The 24466-nt window shown below is 37.0% G+C and overlaps 1 protein-coding gene across 6 annotated transcripts in view; it reads right to left on the bottom strand.

Moving 5' to 3' along the window:
- The window catches only part of SLC44A1 (solute carrier family 44 member 1), a 210013-nt gene that overhangs the window by 63679 nt on the left and 121868 nt on the right, over positions 1–24466 (bottom strand). For all 6 annotated transcript variants that reach the window (XR_014247878.1, XR_014247879.1, XM_082403967.1 and 3 more), the window contains exons 11-13: positions 23901–24057; positions 23128–23211; positions 5512–5649 (exon numbers count right to left, since the gene is read on the bottom strand). Coding sequence is in view for 4 of the 6 variants with exons in the window: in XM_082403967.1 (XP_082260093.1) it covers positions 5512–5649; positions 23128–23211; positions 23901–24057 (379 nt within the window). In the remaining 2 variants the exon portion in view is untranslated. The remainder of the gene's footprint in view (positions 1–5511; positions 5650–23127; positions 23212–23900; positions 24058–24466) is intronic.

Here is a 24466-nt window from a genome sequence, read left to right as displayed (position 1 = left end):
CTTTCCTTGCCCAGTGCTGAGGACAGGCAGACTGAGAATTCTTCTTTTGCCTTTCCCCCACTATTTATCAACACCAAAACATCTCTCACTCACCATTATCTTAACCAGGAATTTTAATGCATCAGAGGATATATTGGTTAAGCTATAAATTGATCCCTCTCTCAGATGATTTTAGGGAGCAAATCTGGGTCAGCTCCCCTCCCATCATTTTTTGTGGCAATATACCTATGAATCTTCTCTCACAGTGACTTATTTTCTGGGGTCATGTCCACAAATAGCTAATTAGGTCCATTTTTTTTCACTCTTCTGTTTCAATTTTAGGATGAGGTATTTCTTATACTCTTTTTCAATGTTTTTACATCCACCTTATGGGAGAACTCAGCTGCTTTACACTCTCTCTGTGCCACTAAAAGTTAAACCACATTTGAAATGTTACAGTCAATTATAGGCAGAAGATGTGGCTCAGACAAGTAGATGCTGAGACAAAAGCTGTTAAGGTAGAACACTGTCACATGAGAACCAACTTCAAAAACTAGTGACATTTACCTTAAAAAGTCAAAGAAATGTAATAATTACTCCCCAATATAAGGAAAGGGTATCATGCACTCATTCAAGCAGAAGATACATTAGTGGTTCTCAAACTATTAGAGGGGCTGGAAATCCCTTGGGGAGTTTGTGAATAATGCAGATTCCTGGGTCCTGCTCCCAGAGAATCTGATTGGTTGGATTTAATATGAAGCTCAGCAATATTCACTTTAAAAGAACCCCTGGGTGATTCTTAGAAAGTCCACAGCCTATAAGGAGTACTGCTCTATATCACTGATCTCCATGGTAGAGTACACCTAGCCAAGAGAAGGTTCAAGAGAATCACCTGGGACTTCTATTTGTATTTCTCATACATTTAAAATTTTACACTTTATAAAGCATATATTAGTGAAAGCTATACATATGTCATTAATAAATAAATGTAAATATATTGGGGAAATGTGCTCAAATTATTTTTTGGTAATAGGATGTTTGATTTTAAAGGTTTAGACACTCTTGTTATAAAGGATAAATTATTTGTGATGCAGTAGAAGAGATTCATACACAGAGTAGGATGTGAGAAGCAGGAAGAAAAGGATGCTGGTTTTGGAGTCAGAAAGATGTAGGACTGAATCAGAGTTAGACCTTCTTAGTTTCGTGACTCTAAGCAAGTTCACTTAACTTTTCTGAGACTGTTTTTCCATCTTTAAGAGAGACACAATAGGACATACATCTCGTAATTGTTAAAATAAGCATTCTGAAAGCATTTAACATAGTGACTGGCAAACTTAGCTTCTTTCTTTCTTTTTTTTTTTGTCATCATAAATCTTGCATTTATGATGCCCTTTTCCCCCATTGAACCCATATTTTGAAAGATTTTGTTTACCAACAAAATAGCATCAACAAATAACTCATATTTTTTTAATAATTGAAGCCAGATTAAATTATCAGCTAGAACATCTAATTGTCATAAAAAGTATTATCAAATAGAGGTAAAATAACTTCAAACAGAAGCAAAGAAACAAGATTTGGGGGATTTTTTTGGTATAGTTTTATTGGCAATAAATATGCAGTATGCAATATTTATTAGACTTAAAATGCAATATCTATTAGACTTAAAAATATTTAAAAAGCTTCTAAATCACTATTCTTAATCTTTGAGGACCCTGTAGGCCAATGATCATAGGTCACAAGCCACTAAACTAGAGGAGCTAAGGTCTCTTCCAAATCTAATTTACCATTCCATAAAATCATTGGGGCTTCATAGAAATGGAATACAAGACACTGTCTTTTGTTTTCTTTCTAAAATCAAGGTTTTGAAAATTAAATTTTAAATTTTGAGATATTATGAATTCACGTGCAGTTATAAAAAGTAACAGAACGATTCCATGTACCCATTACCCAGTTCCCTTCAATGGTAACACCATGCAAAATTATAGTACAAAGTCACAACCCAGATATTCGTACTGATACGACAAAGATACAGAACATTTCCATCACCACAAGCATCCTTCGCTTTAACCTTTTATAGATATCCCTACTTCCCCCCTCCCCTATCACTAACTGGGTGACCACATATATGGTCTCCATTTCTATTGATAAAATATTGTCATTTCAAGAATGTTATATAAATGGAATCATACAGCACTTAATCTTCTGGGACTGGCATTTTTCACTCAGCATAATTCCCTCAAGATTCATCCAAGTTGTTCCATGTACTAGTAGTTTGTTCCTGACACTTTCATAATGTTTATTATGATCTACCTAGTTGAACTATCTGATCAAAAACTATTTCTGCATACTAGTAGACATTAATTTCATTAATTGTAATGAAAGAAACTCTTTAAAAGATTTATTGTATCCTGTGATCAGAACTATATTTTTGGAAAAGGAAAACAAGAATTTATCTTAGTATGTTGGAAACCCAGAAGTTATTTTTTCCTCTTATCTTTCTCCTTTTTTGATTTCTCAATTTAAAAAGTGTTTACCTTTTATGGTTTTAAAAGTCTTTTTTTACAACATTAGAAATATTATGTTATTCAAAATTATATTTTTCTGGAAAGCAACTTGGAAATACGTATCAAAAATCCTATTATGTATTTGAACTCATTAACTCCACTTCTAGGATTCTGGCCTCAGGAAATAAGTATTAATGTGGGCAAGAACTGGTATACAAAAGTTTCACTTTATAATAGTAAAAAATTGAGAAAAGTTCAACTGTAAAAAAAACAAAAAAATCCCGGAGGCTTTGTTAAATAAATGATACAACAACTATATAACCATTTTTAATAAAATGAGACATGCTCATAATATAACACGAAGTGAAAAAAGGGATACAAAACTTCCTTTTCTACCAGATTTTAAATTCTCTTTATTGACTAGTATATAAGCAGCACCCAGAATAGCCCCTAGTACATTACCAGTAGGTACTCTATAAATATTTGTTGAATGACTAAAAGGTTATGATAAACCTAAAGAAAAAATTTTGACAGGTCGTTAGGTTGCTGAAAAACTCAAAGCCAATTTTAAAACACTGTATTTTATCATGTATATATTTTTCCATTATAAGAGAAATGCATACTTAATATAGAAACTTTATCATATCATAAAGTTTATCAACTTTATCAAAGTTTCTATCATATCATAGAAACTTTACCATTATATGATAAACTGGGGAGAGGTGTTTGGAATCACTCATATTTTCAATATCCCGAAACAATCGTTATTAAAAACATTTTGAGATATTAACTTTCTTTCTCTTTCTTATGCACATTTTTACACACATTTTTAAATGGTTCTGTGATGGTCTAGTAGTTTTACTCAGCTTTTCCACTTATTATACACATTATCACATTATAAACTCAATAAAAAACATGGTTTAGGGAATTCCTTGGTGGTCCAGTGGTTAGGACTTGGCGCTTTCACTGCCATGGGCCCGGGTTCAATCCCTGGTTGGGAAACTAAGATCCTACAAGCCACATGGCGTGGCCAAAAAAAATTTAAAAAGTTAAAAAAATAAAATAAAAAAACAGGGTTTAAGAGGTGAATAGTCTGTTGATTATTATTTCCAACCTTTATTGTTAGGCAGTAGATTGTTTACAATTAGTCACTACTATAAGTAATGCTGTATTTAGAATTATCTCCAGTAGTTTACCACCATCAGAATCAAAAGGCTTTAGGGGAAAAAAAAAAAAAAAAGGCCCAGGGACAAAATTAATGTCAGTTGAGGCAATTATAGCACATAGTGATTAAAAACTTTGAAGTCAGACAGATCTGAGTCTGAACTCCAGCTCTGCCACATTCGAGTTTTCTAAATTTGGACAACCTACTTAGCTCTCTAAACTTTGGTTTCCTTTTCTGTAAAATGAAGATAATAGTAGTAGGTCTCCTTACAGGGGAGGACCAAATATAACACTTCACATAAAGCACTGCCCTCAGTACATGGTACCCAGCAAGTGTCTCAATCAGAGTTACTAAAATCATCATCGTGATCAAATGTTGCCACTTGGTATAATTTTCTCCGTTATTCTTTATATGTCTTCTTATTTCTCTTTTATTTTAATTGCTCTGCATATATATATGTTTTTATTTTAAGTTGCTTCATATCTTTCTTAGCAGTAGGGGTCAATTATAAATACATAAAAAATGAACAAAAAATCTGAAGCCTTCCTGAGTTAGTCACATAGCACATAAATAATAGCAATGGTTAGTGACAGGGTCAGACCTGTACTCATTCGTTAACATGAATTAACTCATTCAATTTTTACTATAAAAAATTTCCTCTTACTGTTAAAACGTGACAAAAGCAAATCCAGGAGTCATAATGTACGTTTAATTACAAATTTTCAAAATAACTATCTGTATGGTTTTATAATTCTTTTTAGATGACAATTGCCTGAGAACTTAAAACTACGTTACACAGTGCTAATCAATGCCTTTCTACATCAAATATTTAATTCCCTTTCAAAAACATTTTAAAGGCACAGTGGTTGGAGTAACTTAAGTGTTCAGCAGTAAGAGAATAGCATTTGATGGAATAGTGGCCATCATGATAATGAGTAATTATGAAGATTATCAAAGTAATACAAAAAATGTATAGATAGAATATGAAGTGAAAATAGCAGAACAAATAGCTATGTATACCAGGATTGTTATACTATAGAAATATAAGCCTGTGAAAAAACACTGGGAGGGAATATAAAAATAAGTTATTAGGTTATAGTGGTGGTGCCGTTTTCTTAACTCAATTTTTCAAATTTTCTGAGTATGTTATGGTTTGAAATATAGATACAAAGATAAAGTGAGTCCTCAATTATTATGTTATCTAATATTTTGCAGATTTTAATAGCACAGAATAGAAAAACACTTTTGAGGACAGTTAGGTCTCATTCCCTAACATCTCTATTTTAGGGGTTTATATATAGTAACGATGACTGCTAATATTCATCAAGAACTTGCAATGTGTCAAGCACTATCTTAGGTACCCTACACGTTATTAATCAGTCTAACCCTCACAGTTCTAGGGGTTTGGCACTATTATTACCTCAATTTCACAAATGGACAAACTGAGGCACAGAGTGGTTATATACCCTGCCTCAGGTCACACAGCTAGTCAGGCCAGGATTTAAATCCAGGCAGTCAGGCTGCAGATGCACTGCCCCTAACCACTACACAGACTGTTTCTTAATTCAAAATATGTAATGGGCAAATTACTTAACTGCTCCGTGCCTCAGTTTCCCCATCTGAAACATGAAGATAATAATAGTACTTCCTTTACAAACTTATTATGAGGATTAAATGAGCACAATACATGAAAAGTACTTAGAACAGTGCCTGACACATATTAAGGGTTTTGTAAGTGCTTGCTTTATATTATGTGACTTTTAGTTTTTTTGTGGGCTACATATATTTTTGAAATTAAAGAGCAACTATATGCATATGCAAAAATTTACTGTCTGTCTCAGATAATATACTTGGTCTTATTACCTTGCCTAGGAATAACATGAAATCCCCCACTGTGTTGATGGCAGCTACTCGCAAAGCATTCTCCACGAGAATGACAAAGGCATCCTTCGCTGAGGTGCAGAAGTTGGTGCTGTTGATAGCCGTGGCTGTGTATGCATTCTGGACAAAAGCAAAAACAATTTTTCATCAGTAAATGTAATCTTTAAGATTTAAACCAAACATAGTTAAAGCATAGCTTGTAAAAATATTTCACAGTTAAACCCATGGCTTTGGTGAGGTACAGATTTAGATTAAGCACAAGGAAATATGAGACATTAAAAAAAAACCTGATATGGTAATGAGAGCTTCTCATTTGGCCTAGTTTAGGTCCTTTAAAAACACTGATATTTACTAAAACACACATAAACCTTTCCAATATCCATTAACTTCTTCCATATATTAGCAAATCAAACCATAATTTAAACTTTCCTAGATATCTTGGGTTCATTACCATGCATATCAGTGATGCATTATTACCACTTCAGTGATGCTTTAAAAGCTACACACACACACACACACACACACACACACACACACATAAAGGCATCAGACTGCTGTGCTGCTTTAACTGGAACACGTCCTCCTTGGTACTTTCTTCTATGCTGTCTTACCTCATAGTTCTTGCAATAGATTGCTGTTTGTTGCCGATCTTATACCCCTCCCTCCTGGGGCAGGATCCTAAATCCCCTTTAAGAAAACAGACCTTCACCATTCTCTTGGAGTCTGAGTGAGACTGACACTATCTCCAGCTCTTGGGGTGGGCCTTGGTTGATGTAAGCCAATCAACATGTTCTACCTACAACGACTGATTCAGGGATTGGTACATAAACTAATCAGAGCCTATGAAAGTAAAAGATGTTCCCTGGGGCTTCCAGGGGAAAAAAAAGATGTTTCCTTTCTCTTCCATAGGTGCTCCTGACAGAGCAGCTCTCTCATTTTTCTGGACACCAAGGTGTGAGGGTACGAATTTGCCATAGCTGTTTTGCCAACATAATGGGAGTCAGAACAGAGAGAGAAACAGGTACTCGCATTGGGTGACAATGTTTGCATGATTAGGAACTAGCCAGATTCTGGACTTCTTAGTTATTGAAGCTAATAAATAGCTAAGAATCTCTCCCTTCTCCTCTCTCCCCCACCCCCTTCTCACTCTTGCTCTTTTTTAGGCCAGACTGAGTTGGCTTTCTGTCCCTTGTAGTACTGAGTCCCCAGCTGACATACTTTTATTAAGTCATACCTGCTTCTGCTGCCCCATGTTTTCTTTGACCACTCTGACTTTTTTCCTTCTTTTTTACATTGCATTCTAGAACAGCATTGGCATTTTCTGGGAAATGTGAATAAGTAACATAACATGAAATATGCCTGAGTCTTAGAAGGGAACGTATATGGACTTTGTAACTAAAACTTACAGTTCTAACTAAGAGGGAGGGAACCCAGCCCCACCCAACAAGAGTCAAGAGGATTAAAGTTTTACTGAGCTCTGCCCACCAGAGCAACAGTCAGTTCTACCCACCACCAGTCCCTCACATCAGGAAACTTACACAAGCCTCTTAAATAGCCTCATCCACCAGACTGCAGACAGCAGAAGCAAGAAGAACTACAATCCTGCGGCCTGTGGAACAAAAACCACATTCACAGAAAGACAGACAAGATGAAAAGGCAGAGGGCTATGTACCAGATGAAGGAACAAGATAAAACTCCAGAAAAACAACTAAATGAAGTGGAGATAGGCAACCTTCCACAAAAAGAATTCAGAATAATGATAGTGAAGATGATCCACGACCTCGGAAAAAGAACGGAGGCAAAGATCGAGAAGATGCAAGAAATGTTTAACAAAGACCTAGAAGAATTAAAGAACAAACAAACAGAGATGAACAATACAATAACTGAAACGAAAACTACACTAAAAGGAATCAATAGCAGAATAACTGAGGCAGAAGAACGGATAAGTGACCTGGAAGACAGAATGGTGGAATTCACTGCTGTGGAACAGAATAAAGAAAAAAGAATGAAAAGAAATGAAGACAGCCTAAGAGACCTCTGGAACAACATTAAACGCAACAACATTCTCATTATAGGGGTCCCAGAAGGAGAAGAGAGAGAGAAAGGACCAGAGAAAATATTTGAAGAGATTATAGTCAAAAACTTCCCTAACATGGGAAAGGAAATAGCCACCCAAGTCCAGGAAGTGCAGCGAGTCCCAGACAGGATAAACCCAAGGAGAAACACACCAAGACACATAGTAATCAAATTGGCAAAAATTAAAGACAAAGAAAAATTATTAAAAGCAGCAAGGGAAAAACGACAAATAATATACAAGGGAACTCCCATAAGGTTAACAGCTGATTTCTCAGCAGAAACTCTACAAGCCTGAAGGGAGTGGTATGATATAATTAAAGTGATGAAAGGGAAGAACCTACAACCAAGATTACTCTACCCAGCAAGGATCTCATTCAGATTCGAAGGAGAAATCAAAAGCTTTACAGACAAGAAAAAGCTAAGAGAATTCAGCACCACCAAACCAGCTCTACAACAAATGCTAAAGGAACTTCTCTAAGTGGGAAACACAAGAGAAGAAAAGGACCTACGAAAACAATTAAGAAAATGGTAATAGGAAAATACATATCGATAATTACCCTAAATGTGAATCGATCAAATGCTCCAACCAAAAGACACAGGCTTGCTGAATGGATACAAAAACAAGACCCATATATATGCTGTCTACAAGAGACCCACTTCAGACCTAGGGACACATACACACTGAAAGTGAGGGGATGGAAAAAAATATTCCATGCAAATGGAAATCAAAAGAAAGCTGGAGTAGCAATACTCATATCAGATAAAATAGACTTCAAATGTGGAGCTTCCCTGGTGGCGCAGTGGTTGAGAGTCTGCCTGCCAGTGCGGGGGACACGGGTTTGAGCCCTGGTCGGGGAAGATCCCACATGCCGCGGAGCAAATAAGCCCGTGAGCCACAATTGCTAAGCCTGCGCATCTGGAGCCTGCGCTCAGCAACAAGAGAGGCTGCGATGGTGGGAGGCCCGCGCACTGCGATGAAGAGTGGTCCCCACTTACCGCAACTAGAGAGAGCCCTCGCACAGAAACGAAGACTCAACACAGTCATAAATAAATAAATAAATAAATAAATAAAAGAACGTGAATTTCTTTAAAAAATAAATAAATAAAGAATGTTACAAGAGACAAGAACGGACACTACATAATGATCAAGGGATCAATCCAAGAAGAAGATATAACAATTATAAATATATATGCACCCAACATAGGAGCACCTCAATACATAAGGCAACTGCTAACAGCTATAAAAGAGGAAATCGACAGTAACACAATAATAGAGGGGGACTTTAACACCTCACTTACACCAATGGACAGATCATCCAAAATGAAAATAAATAAGGAAACAGAAGCTTTAAATGACACAATAGACCAGATAGATTTAATTGATATTTATAGGCCATTCCATCCGAAAACAGCAGATTACACTTTCTTCTTAAGTGCGCACGGAACATTCTCCAGGATAGATCACATCTTGGGTCACAAATCAAGCCTCAGTAAATTAAAAAAAATTGAAATCATATCAAGCATCTTTTCTGACCACAATGCTATGAGATTAGAAATCAATTACAGGGAAAAAAACGTAAAAAACACAAACACATGGAAGCTAAACAATACGTTACTAAATAACCAAGAGATCACTGAAGAAATCAAAGAGGAAATCAAAAAATACCTAGAGACAAATGACAATGAAAACACGACGATCCAAAACCTATGGGATGCAGCAAAAGCAGTTCTAAGAGGGAAGTTTATAGCTATACAAGCCTACCTCAAGAAACAAGAAAAATCTCAAATAAGCAATCTAACCTTACACCTAAAGGAACTAGAGAAAGAAGAACAAACAAAACCCAAAGTTAGCAGAAGGAAAGAAATCATAAAGATCAGAGCAGAAATAAATGAAAGAGAAACAAAGAAAACAATAGCAAAGATCAATAAAACTAAAAGCTGGTTCTTTGAGAAGATAAACAAAATTGATAAATCATTAGCCAGACTCATCAAGAAAAAGAGGGAGAGGACTCAAATCAATAAAATTAGAAATGAAAATGGAGAAGTTATAACAGACATGGCAGAAATACAAAGCATCCTTAGAGACTACTATAAGCAACACTGTGCCAACAAAATGGACAATCTGGAAGAAATGGACAAATTCTTAAAAAGGTATAACCTTCCAAGACTGAACCAGGAAGAAATAGAAAATATGAACAGACCAATCACAAGTAATGAAATTGAAACTGTGATTAAAAATCTTCCAACAAACAAAAGTCCAGGACCAGATGGCTTCACAGGTGAATTCTACCAAACATTTAGAGAATAGCTAACACCCATCCTTCTCAAACTCTTCCAAAAAATTGCAGAGGAAGGAACACTCCCAAACTCATTCTATGAGGCCACCATCACCCTGCTACCAAAACCAGACAAAGATACTACAAAAAAAAAAAAAGAAAATTACAGACCAATATCACTGATGAATATAGAAGCAAAAATCCTCAACAAAATACTAGCAAACAGAATCCAACAACACATTAAAAAGATCATACACCATGATCAAGTGGGATTTATTCCAGAGATGCAAGCATTCTTAAATATATGCAAATCAATCAATGTGATACACCATATTAACAAACTGAAGAAGAAAAACCACATGATCATCTCAGTAGATGCAGAAAAATCTTTTGACAAAATTCAACACCCATTTATGATAAAAACTCTCCAGAAAGTGGGCATAGAGGGAACCTACCTCAACATAATAAAGGCCATATACGACAAACCCACAGCAAACATCATTCTCAATGGTGAAAAACTGAAAGCATTTCCTCTAAGATCAGGAACAAGACAAGGATGTCCACTTTCACCACTATTATTCAACATAGTTTTGGAAGTCCTAGCCACGGCAATCAGAGGAGAAAAAGAAATAAAAGGAATACAAATTGGAAATGAACAAGTAAAACTGTCACTGTTTGCAGATGACATGATACTATACATAGAGAATCCTAAAGATGCCACAAGAAAACTACTAGAGCTAATCAATGAATTTGGTAAAGTTGTAGGTTATAAAGTTACTGCACAGAAATCTCTTGCATTCCTATACACTAAGGATGAAAAATCTGAAAGAGAAATTAAGGAAACACTCCCATTTACCATTGCAACAAAAAGAAAAAAATACCTAGGAATAAACCTACCTAGGGAAACAAAAGACCTGTATGCAGAAACTATAAGACACTGATGAAAGAAATTAAAGATGATACCAACAGATGGAGAGATAGACCATGTTCTTGGATTGGAAGAATCAATATTGTGAAAATGACTATACTACCCAAAGCAATCTACAGATTCAATGTAATCCCTATCAAATTACCAATGGCATTTTTTACGGAACTAGAACAAAAAATCTTAAAATTCGTATGGAGACACAGAAGACCCCGAATAGCCAAAGCAGTCTTGAGGGAAAAAAAAGGAGCTGGAGGAATCAGACTCCCTGACTTCAGACTATACTACAAAGCTACAGTAATCAAGACAATATGGTACTGGCACAAAAACAGAAACACAGATCAATGGAACAAGATAGAAAGCCCAGAGATAAACCCACGCACCTATGGTCAACTAATCTATGAGAAAGGAGGCAAGGATATACAATGGAGAAAAGACAGTCTCTTCAATAAGTGGTGCTGGGAAAACTGGACAGCTACATGTAAAAGAATGAAATTAGAACACTTCCTAACACCATACACAAAAATAAACTCAAAATGGATTTGAGACCTAAATGTAAGACCGGACACTATAAAACTCTTAGAGGTAAACATAGAAAGAACACTCTTTGACATAAATCACAGTAAGATCTTTTTTGATCCACCTCCTAGAGTAATGGAAATAAAAAGAAAAATAAACAAATGGGACCTAATGAAACTTAAAAGCTTTTGCACAGCAAAGGAAACCATAAACAAGACCAGAAGACAACCCTCAGAATGGGAGAAAATATTTGCAAACAAATCAACGGACAAAGGATTAATCTCCAAAATATATAAACAGCTCATGCAGCTCAATATTAAAGAAACAACCCAATCCAAAATGGGCAGATGACCTAAATAGACATTTCTCCAAAGAAGACATACAGATGGCCAAGAAGCACATGAAAAGCTGCTCAACATCACTAATTACTAGAGAAATGCAAATCAAAACTACAATGAGGTATCACCTCACACCAGTTAGAATGGGCATCATCAGAAAATCTACAAACAACAAATGCTGGAGAGGGTGTGGAGAAAAGGGAACCCTCTTGCACTGTTGGTGGGAATGTAAATTGATACAGCCACTATGCAGAACAGTACGGAGGTTCCTTAAAAAACTAAAAATAGAATTACCATATGATCCAGCAATCCCACTACTGGGCATATACCCAGAGAAAACCATAATTCAAAAAGACATGTGCACCCCAATGTTCATTGCAGCACTATTTACAATAGCCAGGTAATGGAAGCAACCTAAATGCCCACCTACAGACGAATGCATAAAGGAGTTGTGGTACATATATACAATGGAATATTACTCAGCCATAAAAAGGAACGAAATTGAGTCATTTGTTGAGACGTGGATGGATCTAGAGACTGTCATACAGAGTGAAGTAAGTCAGAAAGAGAAAAACAAATATCAGATATTAACGCATGTATGTGGAACCTAGAAAAATGGTACAGATGAACCGGTTTGCAGGGCAGAAGTTGAGACACAGATGTAGAGAACAAATGTATGGACACCAAGGGGGGAAGCCACGGTGGGGTGGGGATGGTGGTGTGCTGAATTGGGCAATTGGGATTGACGTGTATACACTGATGTGTATAAACTTGATGACTAATAAGAACCTGCTGTATAAAAAAATAAATTAAATAAAATTCAAAAATTCAAAAATACCCCAAAAAACTAATACTAAACTTTGTTTGGGTTATTTGTATGGAAAGATGTTAATATAAATGTTTCAGACATTACATGAGATTCCTAAAAAATCTTATATGTTCTGGTATAATGTTATAAGTCATAATTCTAGTTATTACTTTAAAATGTATACCTCAGAAATAACTAAATTTCCTTGTCAATTGCATTATTATGAACTTTCATCAAATCTTTAACCGTGGTCATTTTTAAGTCTTTTGTCATTTACAGACAGTTCTGGGTGTACTTTGATGCTTTTGCAAAAATGTTCCTATAAAAGGGTTTCATCTTCAAGGAATTCATGGAAAAGACTCTGACAAGTACAGGTTTCTGATAACTGTATTGCTGAACTGAATGAATTAGCATTTTCAGAAATCTAATGGAAAACTGATGAATTCATAAAAGTGCTAACAAAAGATCAAGATGAAAAAAAAATGTATTACATTGGACTGAGTGAACTGATGAGGGTGATTATAATTTTTGTGACTTTCTGTTTGAATAAAAAAAAATGTGAAAAAAAATACAGTGATGTATATATTTAGGTATACACATTTAATGATTTATGGATTTGGTATTTTTCATCATTCTAATAATAATTTCCTTCTGACAAAAAAAACCCAAAAACTTACGGTCCTGAGGAATTTTTGGCTTTGTGCTGACTTAAGAAATTATTGGTGAGTCCAAAATATGGAAGTTGCTGAAACACTGCAGGACACGAAGGGCTTACTTTACACTGTGTTGTCTGAAAAGTTTTAAATATTGAGCCCAGGAGAGATGGTCTTTAATTTATGAATGTTCCAACTGTACGCTTGTTAGTTACTAAGAACCTGGTATGAAGATGAGGTTTGAGTTATCAAAAATTTAATTTGCCATTATATGCTTAATTTTATTGGTTAAAAATGCAGAACTTTTCAGGGCCAAGGAGAGAGTACTGTACTGAGTAGGTCACTACTTGTGGTTCATAAACTTTTTTCAGTAATGGAGCAGCAAGAAATTATGTTGCTCTTTGAGAAATATAGTATGATTGTGATATATGAAATTCCATCATACAAATTGGCATAACATCACAATATACTACTATATCATGTTTGCAGGTCTTCTTATCTTGAAAGCTAATATATACAACATTTTAAGGAAATCATACTATTAAATTGTCCTGGTAGCATTCATTTGCTGCTTGCTCACTTATACTGTCATCTGCCAGTGCTTTCTATCAGTTAAAAGACAGCAGGCACCTAACTGCAGTGCTTCACATTTTTTCATCTTCTACAAAGCTTCTTTTGAAACATTCTGCCAAAGGCCTCATGACATCGAAATAAACTATACTTCTAATCTTGTATAACAGTAACTCGGCTGAAAAATGATAAAGAACTTCCCAAGCCTGATCTATTCTCAAAGAACCCAGATTAGTTCCCAGTTCTCACCAGTTCCCTATGTACTCACGAAAAAACCCTATTTAACAATTTATTCTAGAGCAGACGTTTTCAAACTACCACCTGTGGGCTAAATCTGTACTTCTGTACATAAGTTTTATTGGAAAACAGCCATGTTCATTTGTTTACAAACTGTTTTGGCTGTTTTCATGTTATGATGGCAGAACTGAGCAATTGTGGCAGGGACTATATGGCCCACAACGCCAAAAATATTCACTATCTGGTCCTTTGCAGAAAAACTTTGCTGACCCCAGCTCTAGAGTAACGCCAAGAATCAATACCAACCTCACTTACAGGCTATGGAACCCACCTTCTCATCCCTTTCGAAATACAAACCACATTTGCTCATTTCCAGTCTATTAGTACCTTTTTCCACAACTTCCAGACTTGTAGCAATTTTTACTATAATTCTTCAGTTCAACAATTGACAAACGTCCTTGGTGATCTGAGATACAATTTCCCTGAAGAGAAAAACCTTATTTCCCCTATTCTAAGATATGATCCAGGGGCTAATAAGCCAGTTATTTAATAAAAGGTTTTCAGAGGGAAATACCCTACCATATTAACTATATATATTATTAATGCTGATATAAAAAAGCATCACTATAATGTCTAGAATCAAGGATATTGGATGACCCATTTAAATCAACTAGATGTTGTCTTAAATCCCACCCCCGTCAGTGAGGACCAACAACTCTTAACTATGTTGTTCTCCCCTTTCCAGTTTGAACATAACTTTCCTTGAAAGAAGAGACAGAAGCAAGAGAGGATCCACACACCTCCAATCTCTCTTCTCTGTTATCATCAGACCAGCTGAGTCTAGGAGCAGACCCAACACTTCCAAAGTAAACTACAAAAGTTTTTTTTTGCTCTCATTAATTTTCAGAAGCTTCAGTTCATTTGACAATTATTATTCTTCCTCTGCTGCTTCTTTCTTCTCTTCCCCACCCAGCTCCACCCATTCCATCTACTTTTAGAGCAAAAGGCTATTTGTAGACATGAAAGGAGGCAGCAATGATTTCTTTTCTCCACTCCTCAGTTCCAGGGTTGGATATGCTCATAGAAATTTAGCCTTCTTGGCAATATTCCTACAGATCTATGCAACTCCTTTATATTCAACCTAACTGAAAAAAGTAGGTGGATATTTTATAAACGTTTTCCCTCTCTCAAGGCAGGAAGATGACATGCATGTGATACACAAAGGTCAAGATGACCTCTTCAGGAAGAACAATGTGCTAAAGATCATAGCAGGCCATTGAAATTTCCCTCTGCTTCTATACCTCTTAGTCTAAAGGATTCATGCTAAGGTTCTCAAGAGATTCTCAGTCCTTTGTAGCTTTGCCTAATAACTGTTCTCTGAGCTTTCTGCAGACCACTTAGTTAAGATTTTTAGAGCCCACCCACCTGCTTCCCAGACAGCCTTCCTGATCTTGAGCTAAACTGCCCACAGACAGGCATGATGATTAACATTTAGCCTGTGCACAACATCTGCTCAGGTAGGACACAGGCTTAGAGACTATTCAATTCTCAGAAGCAAGATAAAAGATGATCACCATCCAGGAATCTTTTTAAAAGGATGCCTGTTAGTCCAAGTGGTCCCTGGTGTGTGCATTTTTGTGAAAAAGTACTGGTCATGTGGAAGAAAATATGTTAGGGCAGAGGATCGCCGGGCAGGTAACGCAGGCCTGCCTGGCCACCGGTCAGACAACAGCTTCTACATTTTTACACTTTCTTTCTTTTGTTCACTGAAGGACCTAGAAATTCTCTTAAAGTTTAAAATCTTTACATAATAACTCACTTAATAGGGGCAAGCTAGAAAGCAATGGTAGGAAAAGGGGAACAGTTATGTACAACTTTGTGGATCATTATACATTAAATAAGAGAAATGGTAAGTAAAATGATCCCTTTCTTATTTTGAGTGAGGGATGGAGGGGGCACAAAGTCCAATCTATACCATATATTTCACTCAGTTTGGTTGCAAATATTTTTTTAAGGGGCATAAGAATTAAAAATATGTTGCAAATCTTAATTTAAATAGACTGTCTTTAAAACCATCACTTATCTTAGTTTACAGCATGAAACATGAAAGTTTGAGATGTTCGCATATTCTCTATAATAAACTATACTTTAGTTTTCTTTTAAGTTTCACAAAAATGTATATACAGTTGACCCTTGATCAACGCAGGGGCTGGGGTGCCAACTCCCCCTCACAGTCAAAGATCCACATATAACTTTATAGTCTATGTTTTCTGTGGTTCCAGCATCCGTGGATTCAACCAACAGTGGATTGTGTAGTACTGTAGTATTTATTTTTAAAAATTTGCGTATAAGTGGACCCACACAATTTGTTTTTCATTCTATGTTGATTTTACTATATTAGCATATTAAACGACACACCTACCCATGCCAGAACTGTACATTAAGAACCAAAACAGGATAAAAAGGGGGTGGCACCCCACTCCCTCGAAAAAGCCCTGCCCCTTGCCTGGTAGACTAATGCATGTGCCTCCCCATCATTAGCCTCACTCCTCCTCCCTTTAAAATTAAATCCCTCTCGCCAGGTGGGCGAGAAGTTCATCTGTGATGGACCCACACAATTTAAAACTATGTTGTTCAAGGGTCAACTGTAGGAAGCTGTGCATTGTCATGGTAAGATCTAGGTAAACTTAGATTAGAAACTTCTTCCACCTCTAGGTCATGTGATCTACCACAAGGTACCAGGCTCAATTTTCTCATGTATAACAGAGGAAATGTGCCTTCCTTACAGAGTTGTGTAGAGAAAGTGATAATATATATGAATCACTTTGTATACTATCAAGGATTAAAGTAGGTGCTCAAAAAATAACTCCCACTCATATTATGTAGAGAAAAGCTTTATAATCTTAAGAGCTTATCAGCCAGAGAGCAGATACCCTCCAGTGTTAAATGTACTATCTTCAAGTGGAGTCAAAGTAAATCAAGGCCTGAGTAATCCAATGCCCAAATGTAACAGATTCTAGTTGTAACAATCTTTCTACCTAAAGTGAATTCTATAGGTTAGATTAGATGTACCATCACTTTCCTGTCACATTAAGATAAGCACCTGCAGAAACAAAGAGCAGTTCACAGTTCACTCTGTTTATCTGCAAAACTCTAGCACCTATGCTGTAAATAGTTAATAGCTTATTTTAAAAATCTAAAGCTCTTTTTTTGAAGCCAGCTGTATTTTCCACATTGTTTAGCATTGAAGCATGGTTTGGGATTATGGAATTTCATAGTGTGCTGCACAATGACTCTGGTCTACCCTGCCTCCACGTAAACACCCCTCTCTATTATCCTCTACATCCTCTAAGGCAGTGGCAACAAACTGGTGGCCTATGGGCAACTGACATTGTGGGGCCCAAAGACAACACAGTGTTTGCTTTGGCTCACTCAGAGTTATTCTTTTTTTTATTAGTTGTCAACATTTTAATAGCAGGAGATAAAATGCAAACATCCAGAATTCTGGCTTCTCTTAGAAAACTGGAAGAGTTACAAACTGTCTATAAATTCTCACATGGCAAACAGTATCCCAGAGCTAAGTAGTGATGGCCCTCTTTGGATGGAAAATGAGCTCTCCAGTTGACCACTCTCTACTGCTCCCTATTGCTTTAGACCCTGGCTGCTGCACTCACTTACAGAAGTGATGTAACGGACTTCAACCGGCCCTGCAGGGGTTTGTGTTGTCCAGTCCTGCTCCAGGCTTTTGACTGTGGGTTGCAAGCTGACATCAGGAGTAGACAGCAGAAGAAAGGATAGGAGGAAAATGATGCAAAGGGACATTAACTAACTCATTGTTAACCATTTCCAGAGAGTACTACACAAAACAGAACTCCAACTGAGAGACTCTGCATGTGAAGTGTGAGCCACAGTGCATGGCACATGGTAAGGGCTCAGTAAGTGTCAGCTGGCATTATAATTAGTATTATGTTTTCACTGTACTCTATTGAATACTCTAAAGATAACCTCAGAGAATAAACAGGTGACTTGACAAGAAATCTCTGAAAAATAAGAATGAGAGATTTGCATCACAGGATACTTGAGATATATAATGAAGTATAATTAAATATTCCAGCACTGTACACCTGTAACATATAATATTGCACATCAATTATACTTCAAAAAATTTTTAAAATTAAAAACAAACAGTGCCAGTAGAAGAATATATCAGAAATGAAAGCCCAAAGACAGACTCAAGTATGATATGTAAGAGTTTAATACACGATCAAATTGACATTTCACAGCAGAAGAAAGGATAGATTAATCACTAACTGGTCCTGGGACAACTGATTAAATCCCAGATAAACTAAAATGGGTTTTTTTTTTCCCCCCTTTTAAAAAGGGGGAGGGGCTTCCCTGGTGGCGCAGTGGTTGAGAATCTGCCTGCTAATGCAGGGGACACGGGTTCGAGCCCTGGTCTGGGAAGATCCCACATGCCGCGGAGCAACTAGACCCGTGAGCCACAACTACTGAGCCTGCGCGTCTGGAGCCTGTGCTCCGCAACAAGAGAGGCCATGATAGTGAGAGGCCCGCGCACCGCGGTGAAGAGTGGCCCCCGCTTGCCGCAACTAGAGAAAGCCCTAGCACAGAAACGAAGACCCAACATAGCAATCAAGCAATCAATCAATAAATAAAACTTAAAAAAAAAAAAAAGATAAAAAGGGGGAATCTCTAAAGGACTATAAGAAAAAATGCTAGAATAATTATTTAATCTTGAGGTGGGGAAAACTTTTCTAAGTATAAAAGCCAAGTAAGAAACCATGAAAGAAAAGTTAAACAGAACTGACAAGAGAAAATAAAAAATTTAACTGCTGCACATTATAAAAATGTAAAAGAAATTAACTGTGGACAGTACTATAGAATAAGATTCACCACTCACTGAACACATGCTTAGAGCACTGTACACTCTCTTCATCCTCATGGTAACAGGCACTACAGATACTCTTTTGTTTTTTAAATTTGTTTAATTAATTAAATTTATTTTGGGGGCTGCGTTGGGTCTTTGTTGCTGCGCATGGGCTTTCTGTAGTTGCGGTAAGTGGGAGCTACTCTTCGTTGCGGTGTGCGGGCTTCTCACTGCGGTGGCTTCTCCTGCTGCAGAGCACGGGCTCTAGGTGCGCAGGCTTCAGTAGTTGCAGCATGCGGGCTCAGTAGTTGTGGCTCGTGGGCTCTAGAACACAGGCTCAGTAGTTGTGGTGCATGGGCTTAGTTGCTCCGTGGCCTGTGGGATCTTCCCAGACCAGGGCTCAAACCCGTGTCCTCTGCATTGGCAGGCGGATTCTTAACCACTGCGTCACCACGGAAGTCCCACTACAGATACTCTTATTAGCCCCATTTTACATATGAGGTTTGGAGCTTATCAGACATTAATTGAAGTGAAATACTGCAAACTTTTTCTCAAAGCTAATGATAAGTATTTTAATGAAAGTGGTAGGTAGTTAGACATGAGCGGCTCCTCGCCCTGTCCTGGACGGGGTCATCTTTCCCTCCCCGACCTGGAAACGGGTGATCAGAACATGCCCAGAGATCTTCCCCTTTTGCAGTCACGGACCGCTAGGATTCCAGCCTTATCGAGACCAAACAAGACGAACCCGCCAGCACAGGTTGACACAGGCCCACCAAGACCTAAAAGGTGCCTCAGAGTAAAACCCGGGGTTCATTATGCCGTATTTATAATAAATTAGCATTGCGGTTTTTGCCCAAGTTCCCCCGGGGTTTCGCTTGGGTGCTTGTGGGTAAGCGCCTGCGCACAAAGAGAAAAGTCATATAACCTAAAGCTGTCAATCACCTCGGCAGTCAAATGACGCAAGACACAAGGAGGGACTTTCCACCACTCTGAAAAACCAGCCCTACGCCCGTTGGGGGCTGCTTCTGGTTTCCGGACGGCCTGCTCCCCTTCTCTCTCTTGGGAGTATATTCTCGCTTTGCTTAATAAAACTTCTGCTGCTTAAAACTGCTCTATGTCTCTCGACTGAGTTCTCTCCTTCCGGAGGTCAAGGACAGAGGAATTGCCGTTTGGCCGGTAACAAAAGTGTTATGTTAGCATGGTGAGATCATGGGTGATGTTTTGTTCTTGTCTTGGTTTTCCAAAATCTTCAGTATCTTACATTACATTTATTTTTTAGAGAAAATAGATTCATTTGTAGAACTACCTTTTGAATTTTCTTTGTCATAGCTCTGTTATCTTAGAGTAAAAACATAGGGAGTTCTTTATAAAAATATAAAATGCGGTGGAGGGAGAGCGATAACACTTACTAGGTGTCTGCCAAGAGTTAGACACTGGAAGAGCTGATTTATCTGCATTCTATTTCATCCTAACCTAAAGCCTGTGAGGACAGGTATATTTTTCTTCACTTACTGAAGAAGAAAACTGAGACTCAGAGCTTTCACTGAGCTTGCCAAACAGTTACACTGCTGGGGATTGAAACACGTCTTCAACATCTGGGCTCTCTTTATTGGGCCTCCCCCCAGTTATCCACTGTACCTTCTCCAACAAGGCTATAAAAGTGTGGGCTTAATCCTATGTGTATGGGAAAAGGAACTTCATTTGCAGAAAGCAATGATAAATAAAATACAGGAGACAAAACGAAAGGTGTGAGTCGACTCCATCATCTTGGTGCCAGCTATGGCTTCATCTCTAGCAGAGCACTGAGCTTACAACTGCCGAATGTGTGTGATAGCACTAAAAATGTCCCTTCTTGCACTAGTAGATCATACTCTTATAGCCTACTGTTTTCTCAAAGTTTAGAAAAGTCTCTGGAGCTCATTTATTCAGTACCACCATGACCCCTATCATCTTAAACACTTCAAACAGATGGGTGCCCACCCAGCTCTGAAACATTTCACGGGAACAAGGGTTAAAAAAATTCCACTGGTAACTGGTACTTATGCCTAACCTGTCACGGCAGGAAGTATTCTAATGTCTTCAATATGTTGACCTCATTTCAAATAAAATTCCTATGAAAACAAGAGACATAAAGCTCCAGTGGTAACCAGTTCCCATATCGCAACGCTTCATATTCCCAAAGAGAACTACCAGGTATGAGTTCAGAACCACTCTCCCTAAACCTTTGCTCCCATATTTGATTTACTACTATTTTGATGCTTCCTTTGAATCTTCAGACATCATGCCTACCTAATGAGGATGCAAAATGGACAAAACCTGTAAAAGAAAGACCAACTTGTAGTTTGGATATACATCTCAGGACTGTTGGGACTAAACTGCTGACTAATGTTTAGCTTGGAATGAGCTGAAAACGTTGGATGTTTGCACCTGGTTACTGACCATCTTGACATGATGTGATTTGTTTTCTTCCTGTAGTATAACTGCACATATCCTTTTTGAGATTCTTAGAGTTTTATATCACCGTCTCAGTCTTTTTTAGTCCAAATATTCATTGATTAACTAATCATTCATTCAGAAAACATTTAAAGACCACCTACTGTATACTAGGCACTGTGATAGTTTCTGGAGAGACAAAAAATAAGATCTTGCCTTTAAGGATGTAAAAGTCTAAAGGATGAGATGAAGAAGTGAACAGACAACTCCCATATAGTGTTCTTAGTGTTTTCACAGAGGTATGAACTGGTGTTGTGGAAAGTCAGAGGAGGGGCTGGGGTAATGAGGGAACGTTCCTTAGAGGTGATGCTCAGGCAGAATCAGTAAGGATCAGTAGGAGTTAGTCAAGCATTGGAAGGAAGTTATTCCCGGCACATTTTGGAAACTGCGAGAGCAAAAGGTGCCTGTGGGAACTGAAAACAGAGAGCTGAGGTTAGCACATCTCTCTGAGAATAAGCTATTTAGTGACAGATACAAAATGTAATGATGATTATCTTTAGTGCATCCATCAACTTTTTTGATGAAGATGACTTGATCCCAAACCAAATTTTAAAGGACATAATTTTTCAGAATGTTGTGGTTGTTACTAATTATTTTAATAATAACCTTCCAAATGCTTTACATCCATAGAGTATGATGAGCTACAAGAATGTATTTTGCTAATGACATGTCATACCTACTTTATCACAGTAACCATAAAACTCCAATAAAGCAAACTCCAGGCAAGCTCAACACCATCACCACAGGACTCTTACCCTTTGACTACCCGTGAGTGAATGGAAAGTGCAATGCTACCCTGCAATCACTTAAAGGTAAATGGTGAGAAAGTCAATTTTTATCTTTGGTCTATTAGATGAGGGCATCAGTACATTAGAATTGATTTTCAGCGACTGGAGAAAAGTGGTTAAAAAAAAAAAACAAACAACCCAGATGAACAGAGTACTTCACAGCGAGAGTCCTACATGCTCAGATACAGAAAGACCCACTCCACTAAGAACTGTTACCCCATAAGTATCAATCCCTCCATTTGACCTTAGAAATAGCACTTCCTTTGATAATATTTTCCAGGCCAGTATCATAGTCTTCAGCAGTTAGACAAAAAATTAAAACAAAAACAAAAACAAAAAAAACCCCACGGCATACAGAGCATGCTAGTTTTGAACAATAGTAGACAGTTGCAAAAAGGAGCAAGTGTCACAACAGCTTTTCACTAAAGCTTTCAAAAACCATTAAAAAAATTAAAGAACTATGGCTAGAGTAGACAGATTCTCAGAGAAAATCAAAGATGAAAGGATGTGAATTAAGGGATAAGAGATAAATGTCTTTCCTGAAAGATGGTCCCTAATGATATTTTATCAATGTACTACAATTAATTAATAATAAGCCTTGGTAAGAACACATATTACGTTTAAAAACAAGAATATGATTGAAACAATTATACTTGATCAAGGCACAATGTATAACACCACGAGAAAAACAAAACATCTTTCACTTAAGCTCAATAACTTTATCTTGGAAGAAGAAACAATGAACCTATCTTTGAAAGTGAATGTTAAATGTATTTTTAAAACATTTTACCTTGGGGCCGGGTGGGGGATGAATTGAGAGATTGGGATTGGCATATATACACTAATATGTATAAAATAGATAACTAATAAGAACCTGCTGTATAGCACAGGGAACTCCGCTGTACAGTAGAAATTAACACAACACTGTAAAACAACTATACCCCAATTAAAAAAAAAAAGAAACATAGAAAGGATATGACAATTAAAAACAAAGAAACAAAAAAATAAAAAACCAAAAAAAACATTTTACCTGATTTAAATAATTTAGGCACTTTTCAAGACACCAAAGGCAACAAATGCAAGATTTCAGCACACATCGAGCACAAGCATTTTCCTGGAAAGAATGAAAAATGGAAATAATTAAAGACCAAAGAATCAAACCATATCATACAGAATATTCTAAGTTTTAGAAAAATAAAAATTAAGAAAAATCACAACCTATGCTTCAAAGCCTCCACACTCACCCTTTTTTTCCTCAAAATGTAATGGCTGAATTATTTTTAATCAGTTCAATTCAACATTTACTTAGTACCTATTGCATACAAGATATAAGGTATATAAGACCAATAAGGAACTTATAATCTAGTAGGAGAAAAAAAAAAGCGCTAAACATAACCACAATTACAATCAGAATATGATATAGATACTAGTGCTATGAGAGTGGAGAAGAGAGAGAGAAGACATCACTTGGGAGGTGAGAGGACTCAGGGGAGGCTTCTAGGAAGAGGGGGCATTTGAGCTAAGCTATGTAGAAATGCATGGTATTTCTGCAGTCACGGACAGGAAGGAGGTTCCAAGGAAGAAAGCATGTTGAGTCCACACAGAGGAAGAGAAGCACAGGACATATGGGGAAACTACAGAGTGCAAGAGTGGGAGACAAAGGGGAAGAATTAGATTCTACTAGGCAAGGACTTTGAAAAAAACATTTGCACTTGGACTTAATATCGCTGGGAACTTTGCTACATGCAGAACTGAAGTTCTGGAATGTGCCCACAGTAAGTCCAGAAAAGGGTTTTTCCTTACCTTTCCTTTGAGCTGACTGTGAATGTACATAAGGATCATTCGTGGAATTTTGACTAATGTGATAATGAAAGATCCTTTCGCCACAGTACCAAGGTGATAACGAATAAGGCGATTCACTGATGCCAAAATAGGTGTAAATGGCAAATTCCTTTTATCCCTATATAAAAGACCAAGATGGAAACAGAGAAATGGTTTAGAGTACAAAAGAGTGAAAAATTAGTTCATTTTTCTTATTCTAGCTCTATGACAAAATGGCAAAGTAATACAAATGCTACAGATGTACCATGTAAAATTAATGTTTCATTTCTTTATGGTAGTTTCATGGGGTTCTTATGCTGTAATACTTTAAGTTAAATAAAACTGTGCTTTGAAAGCTCTTATTAGTAAATCGTTATGGGGTTAATTGTAGAATCAGATAATGGAACTTAAAAAGATGTTAGACCTGGCACCTCATTATAAGGCTATTGTAGTGTATATTCAGCTATGAAGTTAGGAAAGGAAGTCACAATACTTGTTCTGATCCATACAAATTAAAAAGACTTGTTATCCTTTGATGGACGTTTATA

The sequence above is a fragment of the Balaenoptera borealis genome, assembly GCF_965194805.1.
Source record: "Balaenoptera borealis genome assembly, chromosome: 8".
Taxonomy (NCBI): domain Eukaryota; kingdom Metazoa; phylum Chordata; class Mammalia; order Artiodactyla; family Balaenopteridae; genus Balaenoptera; species Balaenoptera borealis.
Note: the sequence above shows the minus strand (reverse complement) of the source record. Positions and strands in the feature narration are given on the sequence as shown.